The following is a 14,884-nucleotide window of genomic DNA, read 5'->3' on the forward strand; positions in this document are numbered from 1 at the left end:
TTGTATCATAAATCAAAATAATTATTCATAATAATCACAATAACTATATATTATTTTGTATAATAAATGAAAAAGGTTGTTTAAATATGAATAATTTGGGCGGATTTATCGACATCTTTTCCAGCTGGAGCAGAAACAGCTGCAGTGAGTTTAGTGTAAGTTCCTTTCCTTCCAAAATGGCCGGGATTGATGCAAAGACAGCCGTTAATATTCTTAAAAGAAGATAAATAAAGACAGATAAGGTAATATAAGACATGATGTGAAAGGATGTAAAAGGAAAGCTGACAAGTTGATGACAATCAATGGAGTATTCAATCACTGGTTGGTACAACGTGATGTGCTGTATCAATCTGTATTAATGAGCCTTAAAGCATCCGTCTCTCTCTCTCCCCTCCCTCCCTCTCTCTCTTTTGGCTGTACATATAGGTAGTTTTTGAAGAGCTAAATTTGGCAATTTGACAGCCATTTGCTGAAATAAAACACACACAAAGCTAAACATAATTGGTACACTAGGTGCTGTCCGTTAAATGGAGGTGTACGCTATAGAGAGTGTCCATTAAGAGAGGCTACATTTCTTACCTTAATAAATGGTTTCAGTTTTGATGGAAGTATTAAAATATCTGGCAATACGTTCAAACAAGCTAGTCCAGGTGTATCACTGTCACCATAGGCCAGCTGCAAATCAATATTGACCTCTGGGAGGTTTTCAAGATAGTTTCCTGTAGAGTGGGCGGTGCTTGTTGCCTTGGTAACTGTGTCTTCTTTCAGGTAAGGTGGATAGAGAGGGTAATAACTATAAGATAATAATAATAATAATAATAATAATAATAATAATAAATTAATTACAATAATGGGCAGAAAATTATGTCAACACAATGTAAACGCTAATTGAAGAAAAACACGACAACAAAACATGAGGAAACAACGGGTTAAAAATTTTCGGCAAAAACTAATTATGCTATTGATTCCTAAAGTACAAGTATTATATGAATAGGAATTTATATGAGCGTGTCAGCGTGCATACAAGAATTGGTGGGCTTTATATTAATATACCGGCTGTTTTATAAGGTACTGAGTGTCAGCTGGTAATCTAAGGGTTAAAGTCCTTTTGACTACCTTCACTTCCAAATTCCATCAGATCAGTGATTACTTAATGTATCAATATAAAGTGTGTGTTTGTGTGTGTGTGTGTGTGTGTGTGTGTGTGTGTGTGTGTGGGGCTTGAGATTGCGTGGAGTTGTTAGACTATCGGGTCACAATGAGGCTATTAGGTTACTATTGAAATGATAACATGTCAAAGTCTACCTTCCTTCCTAAAATTGATAACCCGTTAAATGTGAATCATGTGAATCCCCCTCAATTCTTAAGTACGCCCACTCAATTAGGCTAATATGACAACCATTCAATTACCAATTAACACTAAGAGCAATATAAATCAATACATGACATGTATAATCTATACATGCATTTATACATGAGGTAATGTCATACGTACATGTATAAAATACGTATTAATAATACATGTACATGTACACTTGTATTGGCTCTTGCAATAAATGAGATTAGTCGTAGAGCGATGGTTAATTGGTGGACTGTGGGTGGGACTCACCATTGCTGCTGTAAAATGTGAGACAAAAGTCTGGCCATTCTGTCGCCGTGATTCGTACTAGAATGATAATAATAATAATAATAATAATAATAATAATAATAATAATAATAATAATAGTTCATGGATCTTAATTTTTTGAGAGTTATAATAGATAAAGCATTATACTGGCCCATTTTTTTAATGGTCATAACTTGAAAAATTGAAGTCGGAATCAGCTCAAACTTTCTACACAGCATAAGGACATCAATATGTATTGGAAAATGTAATAAAAATTGGGGGTGATTTCAGAGCCATTTTTCGGAAAAAACCATGGGCTATAGTACAGGGATTTTTTCAGAAATTGGCCATTTCTTTAAATGGCCATAACTCTGTGAGAATTTTCTAAAATGTACATGTACACATAAAAGTTTATCAATAAAGGAGTGAGCTGCCAATTATTAATGCAATTATAAAAGATCAAAGATAATCCAAAGACACAAATACTGGCTAATAGAGACACGGACTGACCCAATTGATAAGGAACTTGATGAAAGATGAAAGAGAACGTCTACTGATGATATTCCAATGTTGATACCGTCAAAATGAACAGTATATGGATCAGGTAACATTGAGATTACGTTACCCACCTACAGCAAAGCAATGATAATAATAATAATAATAATAATAATGGACAGTGTAGCCTCTTTATTAAGGACACCATTGGGCCCACACTACCTGTCCTTAATACATGTACAGTGTAGCCTCTTTATTAAGGACACCATTGGGCCCACACTACCTGTCCTTAATACATGTACAGTGTAGCCTCTTTATTAAGGACACCATTGGGCCCACACTACCTGTCCTTAATACATGTACAGTGTAGCCTCTTTATTAAGGACACCATTGGGCCCACACTACCTGTCCTTAATACAAAGGTGTCCTCATTTCAGAGGTACTTTTGTATAGGTTTGTACCAATTGGGACATTACAAAACATCCTCACTATAAAGGTTACAGTGTACAGCAGTCTCTCTCTCTCACTGTGCCTCTGTATGGGCTCACTTCACGTGAATGTTTACTTTCAAGTGATAGAGTATAGTATACACAGTATAAGCTGCATGTGCTTTGTTTAAACTTACGCTGAATAATAAACTGTAAACATAACAAAAACAAGACACAACAACAACACATAAACAACAAATACACAATAATTCCTTGAGGTAATGAATACAAGTTATCACATTGATACAGTACATCCTAATATGGAATGAACTGATTCCCTAGTATAATTTCTCCCTCTCTCCCTCCCTCTCTCTTGCTCTTGTTCTCAAATAATTGGAATTAAAACTTACAAATTCTATTTCCCTTTTTCCTTTTCTCTCCCTTTCTCTCTTGTAATAATCCTCAAAACATGGTCAAACTTAATGATATTCACGGTGGGTGTGGTCAAATGGCTCATGAATAATTCTCACTTCATTACTGATGGCGTCAGAGAAAAGGTAAGGTTGTTGGGGATAGACCATCAACGAGTGACAGACGTCATTCTGTGCTGGGAGTATCAGCACTCTCGTATTAGATCTAAAACAACAACAACAACAACAATAATAATAATAATAATAATAAGTTCTTACTTTAAGCAGGTGGCATGAATCGGCTGAAGTATTTGAGTTACAAAATAAGTTTCAAAACTATCATAATCCTCAAACTGCTTTCCATTCTAAGAGGCACACATTAAGTAGTATATAATAATAATAATAATAATAATAATAATAATAATAATAATAATAATAATAATAATAATAATAATAATAATAATAATAATATGTTCAATTTCCTTGCCATTTCCTTCATGTACATGTACTAAGTACCTTAACTGAAGGATGAGAGTGTTCTATGAAAGGACCGACCTAATGGCAATAAAGGGAGGGACATGATAATAGGAAAAGTACATGTATCAAAATGATCAAGAAAAAATAGCAACATCTTTATTGTTGTAATATCTATAAGTTTAAATTCTCTTTTATTGTTTATTATTATTATTATTTATTTATTTATTTATTTTATTATTATTGTATACATGTAAATATAGTAAAGGATATTTCCCTTCAGTTTCCTCTTGGTACATTAACAATAATTAGGACAACAAAAACAGACCATGTCCACCTGTACCGGTACATTATAACACATTACAGTTACAGTTACATCAGTTACTGTAGGATGTATAACTGGATGGATGTACATGTACGTGTACATTCCGAAGAATTGTTACAATAAATTCCCCCAAACAAACAAACCCATTCAATGTGTACATATTGTCACAGAGAGAGAGGGGGAGGGAGAGAGAGAGAGAGAGAGAGGGAGGGAGAGAGAGAGGGAGGGGGAGGGAGGGAGAGAGAGAGGGGGAGGGAGGGAGGGATGGAGATTTACTAATATAAGCAGTTTAGGTTTTTGAGTTTCAACGACTTGCAACAGGTCAAGCAGTGGTGACAGATTGAGAGACTCCATGAAAGTGAATGGACCAGCTGCACTTATACAGGACAGACCGCCAGTCCCTACATTAACTTTATAAAGGAAAGAATGAGATGAAAGACATACCACACACCTTGTGTAGCTATGAGAGAGGAATTAGGGTTCCTCATAGAGTGTGTGTCTTTATAAAAGAATAACTAACCTTTGTGTACTAGTGAATTCCTAACTGAAGGAAGTGGAGGAAGAGCTCCCTGCACGGAAATAGAATAAGAAAATAAAATAAATAAAAGAAGAAATAAATAAATGAATAAATAAATAAATGAATAAATAAATTAATGAATAAATAAATGTACAAAAGAGAAAGGAGATGATAGGGTAGTTGTCCTTACACTATCATGAATCTTGGTAGGGGCCAGGACCCCACTGTGATTGAGAGTTCCCTCAACTGCAATGATCTGTCAAGAGAGAGAGAGAGAGAGACTAAAGCACTGTGGGTGTGTGAGTACATGTAACGTGATAACAGAGTCTCATATTACCATGACCACTGCTAGAGCAGCAATTAGCTTAATTATGTATAAATAAAGACATGTGACACAATGTACATCATTACATGTACAGACTCAAGTAACAGGATGAGGTGTTTGTGATACAGGATCATTCAGTGTGTGATACTTAAATGAATGCAATTGAATCAGTTAATCAAACATTGTATGATGCATCGAATGTGAGGAGTAACAAGATATAAACAACATCTTCCAGTTTCAAGATAAAGTCATGAGACAGTCTTGTCATACTCATGTCTGCAGAAACCTGAGACTCATGCTAACAATCTTCCCTTCTCTCCCTCTCTCTCCCTTTCCTCTCTCTTACCTGTCCTGGGAAGAGACAGATTGAAAGTTGTTCTGATGATTTGCTCAAGTCAAGGACCACCCTAACAAGCCTTGCCTTCAATATGTCAGCCTCGTACGACCACACCCCCTCAAGGAGACATGAGTGGGCGTTGAGACGTCCCTCACTGTCACAGACAACCCTACCAATAAAGACAGAAGGTTCTGTAGTGGGGCCCGTTAAGAGACTCGTGCTACGAATATCTTTAATTCCAATTTGTTGACATATCTTATTACCAAGTGAAATAATCCTTTCAGCCATTACTACAAACCAAGTCATGTGACTCTCATGTGATCATTCTCAATACCTGATCTCTTCTGTAGTGGCGGTTGATACATTAATCGTTTCAATCTAACACCAGCTGTATCACGATAGCGTATATTCTCAATCCCTTTAGACTCCACCCACTTCTCCGCCCCCTGACTGAACGAGGCTATTACCTTACCACTGGCCTGGGTACTACGATAATTGGTAGAGGGCGTGTCTAACCTACATGTAATAATAATAATTTTAGTAAGTAAAAGGGTATAAAAGATTAGGGAATTCCCTCCTTTTCATTTTGACAAAATCGGGCCAAAGTCCCTGTACTATAGTACAGGGATTTTGGCCAATTTTTGTCAAAAATGAAAAGGAGAGAATTCCCCATTTTTATAACTTTTCCTGATGCATATACATGTTCTTATGTTGTGTAGAAAGTTAGAACTGATTTGGATCAAGTTTGGATTTTTTACAAATTTTTAAAGTTGCTCCAAAATTGGGCCAAAGTCCCTGTACTATAGTACAGGGACTTTAGCCAAATTTCACCAAAAATGACTAGGAGAGAATTCTCTGTTTCTATTACATTTTCTGATGCATATACATGTTCTTATGTTGTGTTTCAAGTTTGAGCTGATTCCGATCAAAATTAGATTTTTAAAGAATTTTTAAAGTTCCTGGTCAAAGGTATACTTACTATAGCTTGTATGTGAGCAACTAATGACATTAATTGTAATGAGTCATACTTTATAAAATAATAAAATAAAGGGGAAGCAAGACAGCTTGTATTGATTGTGTTCAATAAAAGAAACACACAATTAGCCCATTCACACACACATAATGGTCAGCCCGGGGCTATTTAATTAATTAATTAATAATAATAATAATAATAATAATAATAATGATGATGATGATGATGATGATGACCACAGACTGAATTCAAACTCTCCCCTTCTCTCTCTTAGACCAACAAAAATAAATAAATAAATAATATAAAAAAATTTTGCAAATTAAAGCAACTCGTTTGTGACAAACCCTCTGAGTAAGGAATGTAACTGATACATCAGGTGCTGTCCGTTAAATGAAGGATCCATTAAGGAGAGGTTATACTTACATTTGAGAGACGGATGGTTCCTCATTACGAACTGGAGTCCTACCACTTGAGTACCTGTTCTTAGGGGCCGGACTAATCACGGGCAAGGGCGGAGCCTCTCTCTTGACTCCTCCCACTTTTGCCAAACCTTCTCCTCCTATCTAAATATTTATTTATTTATTATTATTATTATTATTATTATTACTTTATCAATATATCCACTCATTACATCTTCTTGGTCGTCATCATTAGCATATTTTTCTCTACTACCAGAGTTACTAAAGGGTTAATAATAAAACCCGGGTCGCAAAGGGTTAAATATGCAAGATGCTAACAATAACAAGTGAAGATTGTCTTTAGTGTAGCGTTGGGTTGAAGTGGGTGTGGTCTGGAAAGAACTCTGGGGCTTTTGTTGGCGAGACGATAACTAGAGGAAGAGAGGGAGAATAATAATAAATGCCAAATAGTGTGTGTTCATTCTAATGATTGGTAATATACATGTACAGGTATAAAAAAGCCGGACAAAGCATGATAAACACAGCTGCTGTTGTTCCTGCTACAAAAGGAATAATGTTATAATTAATTATTATTAAAAAAGGAAAAAAACAGAATTGAAGGTTCATTTATGAATTTGTAGCAATTCCTTTCCTAATTTGGTAATTTGAATATTACAATACAGCTGCTGTCAATTACAAGTGTGGGCGTGTGGAGCACACAGAAATTGAATTAAAAACTAATGTACATTCGTTCACACAATATTTAATCACATTCATTACTTTTGGCCACACCCATTCAATTAGGGGTGTACACAATTACTATTATTATTAGTTGTACCGATAAGGAAAATGTTTCTATATTGTCCAAGTCAAGTTGAAGAGATTTTGAAGATGAGAAGCTGGTCCACTCATCAGCAACCTGGGCCAATGAGAGGTCACTGTTTCGACTGATTTGAATCACTAAAGGAAGAGAAATACTTGCAAATACTTATAATTTCATTACTTACATCTTTTCAAAAGGTTATCGTCAGTCACTTCAACGTTGAAGAGCTGTTCCCTCAATTCTTCCATTTCGCCTTCGGCCGCCATTTTGAGCAAGTTCCCGCCAAAATAGGCGGGTTCTTAAAAGGGCGTGGTCTCAATTGACCACACCTTCTCTTGCTGGCACATTATAACATGCTGGTCTTAGCTGGAGCTTCAACTTGTCTCTCTACTCTCTCCTTTAGAGGAGGCACCAGAAGATTGAGGTGAGCCCAAACCTTATGTTAAGCTATCAATTTACGGTTTTTATGTTCAGGATTCTCTCATATACCAGACCTGTGATAATCCGTAGACTAACGCCCACGCTCTCCCCTTATATTTCACATTCTACTCTTTCATCTCGCTCTAAGTTGCTTCAGTGTAGTCTCCACCCACCACGGCCTCTATTGGTACGATACGTGACCTCTGGCGAGGGGAGTGAAGGGGTTAAAAATGTCTCAAAATGGAAGGAGACACAGAACAGGGTTGTTGGTATGCTGAAGGAATATGGTGCTGTGGGTGTGGCTTTTTATATGACACTATCATTCTCAGTACTAGGAATCTGCTACTTGGCTGTCAGAGCGTACGTTAAATAAATTAATAAATAATAATAATAATAGTAACAATAATAATAATGATAATGATGAAGATTTGGGTGTGGCCATTTTGTACTAGCAGTAATCAAATTCTTTTACCTTTTTCTTATTAAATTATTTTTTCTCTCCCCCAGTGGTGTTGATGTTGAAAGCTTGCTTTCATACTTGAAGATTGACTCAAGCCGATATTCATCTGCTTCAACATTTGCCGTTGCTTATCTTATTTACAAGCTCCTCTTTCCAGTGAGAGCAGCTGTCACGTTGACCTGTCTTCCATTTATTGTCCGATTCCTGAGATCCAAAGGATTAATGAAGCCAAAGCAGATTCCTCGCACTCAATGATGTGACATTCTATTGCTGTAAAGTCTGTGTATTTTTGACAAAATGTAACAAGTGAAATGAAAGTTCCTCAGCATTCTCTACTTCTCTTTGCTCTCTCTCTCTCTTTCACTCACTCATATTGTAATTATTATTATTATTATTATTATTATTATTATTATTATTATTATTATTATTATTATTATTATTTCAAACTCAAATGCTGTTTTGTTTTGTTATTATTTCTTGTTTATTAGTATTCAGAATGATAAATAATAATAATGATTAACTTTGATATTATTATTTTTTGATAAGTTAGCACACACTAGTAAAAGTGGCCTGATTGAAGTTAACTAACATCTATTATATTTTATTTAAAAGGTCAGTAGCAGAAAAATGGCAAAAAAACGAAAAAAATGCAGCAAATGAGTGTATTTTAGTTCTTCAAATGAATCCAGCAGCCATTATGAAGAGTATCATTATCATGAAAGCCTCAGCAGTGATGTGAGTCACTCCAGAGGGAGAGGGGGACACTTCACGTATCCTGTCACAGCAGGACAGCGGCTGATACCCAGTGCACTTATCGTAAGACTGATAGTCACACTGGATCTTAGGCTGCTCCTCAGCATAAAAATGAGCCTCCTATCATGAATAATAATAATTATTATTATTATTATTATTGATTATAGCATAGGGTATAGTACTACAAGGACAGAATATATCATATCCCTGCACTAGATCAACAGTACATTTGTACATTCACTTCAGTACACATCACGTAAGGGTATTTCTCCACTACAATGGAGAGATAGAGATCACTCTTTGCAATTAACTTTAATTAGAATTCACACAAGAGTCACTACACTACCAGTATATACTGAGGAAAACCAGTCACTATTGAGAGAAGCTCTCATCATCACTTACATCAAACAAGCAGACTTGATAGTGCTTTGCATTTCTAACTGCAGTTTCAAACTGCCTGATTGTATCATTGGTCCAAGAGATTTGGTTGAATGACTCAGAAATACCATCAGGATTGTAATAATTGAGACTGTTCATGGCTACATTAATTGCAGTAGAATTGTGCCTACGAATGAGGAAATAAAACAGTAAGTACTGAACACTAAACTGCATTATACTCTAGTCCAAACTTTAACTTTCAACATACACTCATAAACTAGTACCTTAAGTGCTCCTGTATGAAATTATCATATGCAAGACTGTGATTGAGATGATGTCCACAGAAAAAGAGCTCAAGTTTTGGATAATAGTAAAGAAAAGCAACACACATTTCATTCCTAGTCCCCAGGCCACCCTACACAACACATAAACCATTATAATAATAATGATACAACATAGTTAGTGGTTCTTACCAATGTAACATTGTTTCTCTTGTTCTTTGTTGAATAAATGCACTCAAGAATGAGAGAGTCTCCTCTTTTGAGATGAACAGGCTCTGGTAAATGATTGAACTGTTGATAGTTAAAGTCATAGTAAGGGTCACTGTCAATTGGTTTCAACTCTTCAGTAGCTCCACACTCTGTATTCTTACGAATGTGCTTCACTCCAACTGCTTTACCTTTATAATAATTAATGACCATAAGTAATTAGCATGACAGATATTGTATAGATTACACAATGGTTGCTAAAGTTTAAAGTTCACTCACCAATGAGATGAGTGTGCAAAAATGAGCCAAAAATCTTTATCCCGTTTTCAGGCAATTGCTACATACAATACAATTGAAGAATGGTTGCTGCATATCAGTGCTTTAGTTCTTACTCTGTCTAAACATGTGGAGGAGCAGAATGCTTCATGAGTGTAAGTCTCAGCATTTGGTGGAATAATGAATGTAGGAAATGTAGTTGAGCCTATTCCAAGGCTGCCTGCTTTCAGTGGTGTTGCTTCCAATGAGTAGTATATCTTCATACCAGAATTATCAGTGATACCTGAAGAGACAAAATAAAGTACGTGCATAATGAAGGAGGAATAGATTAATGTTGTGTACCAGAGTGAAGGTGTGGATTATCATAATGCATTTCCAGTAAAAGTGTCCTTGATGTGTTAAATTCAAGCGAGACATTTTCTGGGAAATAAAACTCCTGTAATGATATTAAATGAAACAAAAATAGAACTCTTTATTATAATTCTATACCTCTCCTCCTACAGCCCAGCCAGCAACAACCTCTCCATTATAGCAGCTCTCAAGTATCATCCTATTGTTACCATCATCACAGTCAACATTATAGTCAATGGAGATGTCATCAGAGCAAGCATAAATGAGTATATGGTGAACATATTGCTTGGTACTCTCAGCAATCAAGGGTGCAATCTATAAGAGACACTTCAATATAGCAATCCTACACCATTCCACTTACCCTGTACACATATATGTGTTCATTTTCTTTAGTAGAGTCAGAGAAATGTTTAATCTGACACCAGTAGGTAGTGTCTTTATGACTTGGGATGGTCACCTATACGTACATGCATACAATATAAATCAGTTATATTAAGAGTACATGGTTATATTAAGAGAGTATATGGTTACATTAAAGGCTATCATTCAGGAGCATGCAGCTTTGTGGCTACTTAGTAACTTTGTTGACTGACGTAGAGCAGTGGTTAACTTCAAAGATCAAAGTGACCACAAAGCTTCCTGCAATGATGTAGCACGTAGCCCCATGTAAGACAGTCATGCAGACATTATGTCTGTTGGTATGAATGCATTTGCTAATTGGCACAGTGTGTGTTCATTGGTGTCCATACATTATTAGCAAGAAATGCTTCAGATGTAGAGTCCCTTGGTACTGATCGAGGTGTAGGCAGTCCACCTAAAAGAGACAAACTGGTTGACCCCATTACTGAATGTCTCTGAAAGTCTCTGTTGTTGTTTGGGTCATTCTGATGCCAGCTCCATAAAACACGAGTTGTTCCACTCTATAAATGCAAAACACAAATCCTTAAAACTAGAAACATGATATATGATAGACAACTAACAAGGCTAGTTAAATACATCTCACTAGCCACAGGATTGCTACCTCAAATACTTACAGCAATGTCAAGATCATGTTCATCGCATGAGCTGAAGTTTCTGTAGAACTCAAGAATAGTGTGACCATTAGTTTGCCTGGAATGAGTCAGGAACCAGTTCTGCTCTGCATCAATTGAAGGGAGACCTCTAGTAGCTGCATACCGGTCCTATCATAATAGAAAAAGCATAAAGTATAATGGGTTTAAGCTGCATGTAATTGTGCTGCAGTGTCAATGCAAAATAACATACATTAAAGTGTGGTTCTCCGGTCCTGTCATCAATCCAACCCATGACTACATCTGATCCTGGCATCCTACCAGTAGGAGATATCCCAAACCCTACCCAACCCTCTGTCTCAACATCAACTGCAAAGTGAATCGTCTCAGTTGAGAGGTTGAACCTCCAGTAGAGAACAAAGCGACCTGAAGGATCCAATTCCCTGTGGAAAGTGTACTCTTCTTCCAAATTATTATCATGAGCAGAGCATGCAAATGAGAGCAATGAAGCAAACACAATCAAAAGATAATAGGAAGACTGCATGGCTCTTTTTTTCTTGTTGCTAATTTCACTACCAGGTGTTACAAAAAAAAGAATTATATTGAAATAAGTGATTGTTTCTCCACTTTTTAAAGACTGAGGGACAGGAAGTGTTGATATCCTACCACTCCCACTAAAGTTTAACTAAAAATAGACAAGAGTGATGTAATAATTACGGTCTATTGAAGCAGAGTTTAAAAGTGTACTACACTAGTGTAGTGAACTTCAAACTCTTGATAGCACTCTAAGCCAATCAAATCTGATTGTGGCGTTGGAGTGAGAGCCACAGAGGCTGCATATTTAGCAGGCTTCCATGAGTAAACAACTTATATCATGTTATTGTTATTATTGTTGAGCTAGCCACCCAGTACAATAAGTCTGTGTAAACACTGCGGGATTGTTGAATGGATTATACTGCAGACAAGAATACTGGTGTGGTGTATAATCAAGTTATAACTTGATGATCTTTAAGTTCTCAGAAACTAACAATAATAAACACAGAAGAACCTTACCCCAACAGTCCAGGCTGATGTCAGAGTTTATTTTTGACAAAAGCTGGTCCGATTCTGGAGCAACTTCAATGGTTAAGTGGAGCTAACTAAAAACCTCATTACTGAATACGGTTTTAAATTTTGAGATAGATATACAACAACTGGCTGCTGGGAAAATTTGAAATGCAGCCAGAAAGTATTGATTCATTACAGTCTCCTTCTCTCCTTATTCTCTGGAGCAGTTGTCTTTGTCACCATATTTTACCTCTTGAGCGAGCAAGAGGCTCTTGTAAGCTTACCTCTTTACAAAAGCAAGATCAAGGATGAACCGACACTTTGGATCAAACTCAGTAGCAATGATGCTGTTGAGAACGACACTCTGGTTTGGCACATAGCACACTATGAGAATAGATCTGACTTTCCTTATGGTGGACCCGCAATTGTAATGATGATGTTTTTCATATGAAGAAAGGTTACAAGAGGTATCAAGTACCAGAACATATTGGACTAATGCATCACTATAGGACACCAGATTATGCTAGAAAAGAGAAACAACTGACTGACAAGATAATGTCAAGATACTTTAATACTGTTATGAAAAGACTGACACAAGTGACTGATAGCTATTGAACTAACTGTACTGTACTATATTCACGTGTACATATTTTAAAGTTAGGAAAAAACGATACATTATGATTTAATTTTATTTACTAATAGTGTAAAGTAAAATACTGTAAATCACGGACTATATGTTACTTGTTACTAATTTTTGACTGGCGGCTTAATCTCTCTTCCTTTAATTGGAGCCTCAACTTCTTATTTCCTTCAAGTGTTGTAGGGGGACGCTATAATAATAATAACAACAACAATAATAATAACAATAACAATGATAATAATAATCATACTAATACCATAGCAGGTATATTCTGTCAGAGTTCATTACACTCTTTTCATTCTCATTCCTTGTGGAACGAATAACAAAAAAGGCAATGCCATGTCTACAACTCGCGGCTCAGAACAAAAAGTACACAAACAAAATCTTTACTCCAGCCTAGAACAAATAATTTCCCAGACAAAATATACCTGGTATACAGTATCAAGAGTACATGTACTCTTGACTAGTCTCTTGACCATATTCATAAGAAATGTTTTGAAAACTTACATCGCCATCAGGAAAGAGCCTTTTCTATCAAAAATAAATACATGATGATTCAGAATACTTTAATTGTACATACTCTCTCATCTGCGACATATTTCTCAAAGAAATCAGGATGATTGAACCAATAAAATATAGCCACTGGGAAGAAAACGTAGAGCCCTATCTAAAGAAGAGTATTATAGTATAGCACACAACTGAGTGTTGAACTGACTGACTAACCCTCATCAATTCTATGGCATTCCCTGTTGACTTTTTCATTATTTTACGTGCTTTAATTAGAATTAAAGTCAACACACCCTACACACGTGGTTACACGTGGGTGATCAATGATGAGCTAAGTTGCTGGGTACAAGCAGTATAACTAAACCTATCCTATAGTTGATAGTTTTTTGCTTTGCACGAAAGCTTGTCAACTCTTTCCTCCTTCTATATTTGTGAGGTAAGGACGGAATTTGAACTGAGTCCTTGGTCCTGCTATGCATGTAGACTGACAACTGAATTATAAAATCACAAAGCCCTTTGTTACAGCCGACTATATTGTTACATATTGTTAATTGATATTCTAAGAAAAAAGCCCGTTGCAATATATTGATAATTTGATACATCTAGACCTGCACTGTAATTTGGTTACAATTCATTGATTTATGAGTTAATTCAGTTTGCAGCAATTCCCGCCCTCTGATGCTGCAACCCGCCTCCATGCAATCTGCTGAGCTGCCAGCCTATAATGCAGCAAGTATCGAGGCAAAGATCATACAACTTGAAGTATTACAGTCTCCTTCTCTCCTTATTCTCTGGAGCAGTTGTCTTTGTCACCATATTTTACCTCTTGAGCAAGCAAGAGGTTCTTGTAAACTCACCTCTTTACAAAAGCAAGATCAAGGAAGAACAGACACTTTGGCACAAACTCAGTAGTAATGATACCGCCGAGAATGACACTCTGGTTTGGCACATAGCACACTATGAGCATAGAGATTTTCCTTATGGTAGACCTGCAATTGTCATGATGATATTTCACTACCACAACAAGACATTGCCCTCTATATGGCTGAAGACTTGTAACGATAAATACTGTGATTGCTTGCCACCTCAATGGGTGCCTTATGGCAAGTTAGTTAATAAAATTCGTAAAGAAGTAAAGTATTTTTTCAATGCTGTGTTTAAAATACAGCCAAACACCACTTCTGTGCATGACTCTGTTGATGCATATAATGACAGCAATTGCACTGATTCCGGTCTCATTATTGAAGATATGCCGGTCTATTATGAGACAAAGGAGAAGAAGATTGAGTTTGCTGTGTGCCTCTACAAAGGTATCATTGCAAATGACACTTCCCTACTTGATGTGGCTTCATGGATAGAGATCAATCGTGCTATCGGCGTGGAACATATCACAATATATGATCAAGACATTGAACCAAATATCACGAGATTATTGAAAAACTA

The 14,884-nt window shown here is 36.3% G+C and overlaps 5 protein-coding genes across 5 annotated transcripts in view; 2 read left to right on the plus strand and 3 right to left on the minus strand.

Annotated features, from left to right (window-relative positions):
• Positions 1 to 43: 43 nt before the first annotated feature.
• On the minus strand, positions 44 to 7,394 carry LOC105311914 (DNA polymerase alpha subunit B-like). Its single transcript, XM_019993914.1, has 17 exons — positions 7,296 to 7,394; positions 7,127 to 7,248; positions 6,628 to 6,719; positions 6,498 to 6,570; positions 6,314 to 6,453; positions 5,252 to 5,433; positions 4,927 to 5,207; positions 4,446 to 4,511; positions 4,259 to 4,307; positions 4,015 to 4,148; positions 3,456 to 3,494; positions 3,219 to 3,304; positions 3,060 to 3,165; positions 2,117 to 2,235; positions 1,610 to 1,666; positions 580 to 793; positions 44 to 212 (listed from the first exon to the last, which is right to left on the minus strand). The coding sequence occupies exons 1-17, from the start codon at positions 7,375 to 7,377 to the stop codon at positions 81 to 83; spliced, it is 1,974 nt and encodes a 657-aa protein (XP_019849473.1). The 5' UTR covers positions 7,378 to 7,394; the 3' UTR covers positions 44 to 80.
• Positions 7,395 to 7,434: 40 nt separating this feature from the next.
• LOC109580576 (protein FAM210B-like) lies at positions 7,435 to 8,363 on the plus strand. The gene is made up of 3 exons (XM_019993896.1): positions 7,435 to 7,535; positions 7,586 to 7,891; positions 8,039 to 8,363. The coding sequence occupies exons 1-3, from the start codon at positions 7,465 to 7,467 to the stop codon at positions 8,244 to 8,246; spliced, it is 585 nt and encodes a 194-aa protein (XP_019849455.1). The 5' UTR covers positions 7,435 to 7,464; the 3' UTR covers positions 8,247 to 8,363.
• A 118-nt stretch (positions 8,364 to 8,481) lies between these two features.
• On the minus strand, positions 8,482 to 11,932 carry LOC105311915 (DBH-like monooxygenase protein 1 homolog). The gene is made up of 12 exons (XM_019993917.1): positions 11,501 to 11,932; positions 11,272 to 11,418; positions 10,987 to 11,157; positions 10,599 to 10,694; positions 10,376 to 10,552; positions 10,229 to 10,322; positions 10,003 to 10,169; positions 9,890 to 9,947; positions 9,596 to 9,801; positions 9,407 to 9,537; positions 9,147 to 9,309; positions 8,482 to 8,864 (listed from the first exon to the last, which is right to left on the minus strand). Exons 1-12 carry the CDS (start codon positions 11,789 to 11,791, stop codon positions 8,667 to 8,669), a joined length of 1,899 nt encoding a protein of 632 aa, XP_019849476.1. The 5' UTR covers positions 11,792 to 11,932; the 3' UTR covers positions 8,482 to 8,666.
• Positions 11,933 to 12,929: 997 nt separating this feature from the next.
• LOC100633124 (protein PET100 homolog, mitochondrial-like) lies at positions 12,930 to 13,734 on the minus strand. The gene is made up of 4 exons (XM_003384693.3): positions 13,658 to 13,734; positions 13,515 to 13,601; positions 13,442 to 13,465; positions 12,930 to 13,124 (listed from the first exon to the last, which is right to left on the minus strand). Exons 1-4 carry the CDS (start codon positions 13,694 to 13,696, stop codon positions 13,032 to 13,034), a joined length of 243 nt encoding a protein of 80 aa, XP_003384741.1. The 5' UTR covers positions 13,697 to 13,734; the 3' UTR covers positions 12,930 to 13,031.
• A 411-nt stretch (positions 13,735 to 14,145) lies between these two features.
• The window catches only part of LOC105311916 (glycosyltransferase family 92 protein RCOM_0530710-like), a 6,176-nt gene continuing 5,437 nt past the window's right edge, over positions 14,146 to 14,884 (plus strand). The window contains exon 1 of the mRNA XM_019993921.1: positions 14,146 to 14,751. Within this exon, the coding sequence (XP_019849480.1) occupies positions 14,166 to 14,751 (586 nt within the window). The 5' untranslated portion in view covers positions 14,146 to 14,165. The remainder of the gene's footprint in view (positions 14,752 to 14,884) is intronic.

This window comes from Amphimedon queenslandica, unplaced genomic scaffold (assembly GCF_000090795.2).
Source record: "Amphimedon queenslandica unplaced genomic scaffold, v1.1 AMPQUscaffold_13485, whole genome shotgun sequence".
Lineage (NCBI taxonomy): Eukaryota > Metazoa > Porifera > Demospongiae > Haplosclerida > Niphatidae > Amphimedon > Amphimedon queenslandica.

Bases quoted from the DNA above. Each gene is read 5' to 3' on its own strand.
- LOC105311915 (XM_019993917.1), bottom strand. From the start codon at position 11,791: ATGCAGTCTTCCTATTATCTTTTGATTGTGTTTGCTTCATTGCTCTCA. The intron at 11,158-11,271 runs GTAAGTATTTGA...TTGCATTTATAG, and splicing joins AACATGATCTTGACATTGCT to AGTGGAACAACTCGTGTTTT. The intron at 10,553-10,598 runs GTAAGTGGAATG...TGTCTCTTATAG, and splicing joins AACACATATATGTGTACAGG to ATTGCACCCTTGATTGCTGA.
- LOC105311914 (XM_019993914.1), bottom strand. From the start codon at position 7,377: ATGGCGGCCGAAGGCGAAATGGAAGAATTGAGGGAACAGCTCTTCAAC. The intron at 5,208-5,251 runs GTATTGAGAATG...CTTGGTTTGTAG, and splicing joins GCCACTACAGAAGAGATCAG to TAATGGCTGAAAGGATTATT. The intron at 3,495-4,014 runs GTAAATCTCCAT...TATTGCCATTAG, and splicing joins AACCTAAACTGCTTATATTA to GTCGGTCCTTTCATAGAACA.
- LOC100633124 (XM_003384693.3), bottom strand. From the start codon at position 13,696: ATGAAAAAGTCAACAGGGAATGCCATAGAATTGATGAGG. The intron at 13,466-13,514 runs GTATGTACAATT...TATTTTTGATAG, and splicing joins AATATGTCGCAGATGAGAGA to AAAAGGCTCTTTCCTGATGG. The intron at 13,125-13,441 runs GTAAGTTTTCAA...TTATTATTATAG, and splicing joins GGCTCTTTCCTGATGGCGAT to CGTCCCCCTACAACACTTGA.
- LOC109580576 (XM_019993896.1), top strand. From the start codon at position 7,465: ATGCTGGTCTTAGCTGGAGCTTCAACTTGTCTCTCTACTCTCTCCTTT. The intron at 7,536-7,585 runs GTGAGCCCAAAC...TTTTATGTTCAG, and splicing joins GGAGGCACCAGAAGATTGAG to GATTCTCTCATATACCAGAC. The intron at 7,892-8,038 runs GTACGTTAAATA...TCTCTCCCCCAG, and splicing joins TGCTACTTGGCTGTCAGAGC to TGGTGTTGATGTTGAAAGCT.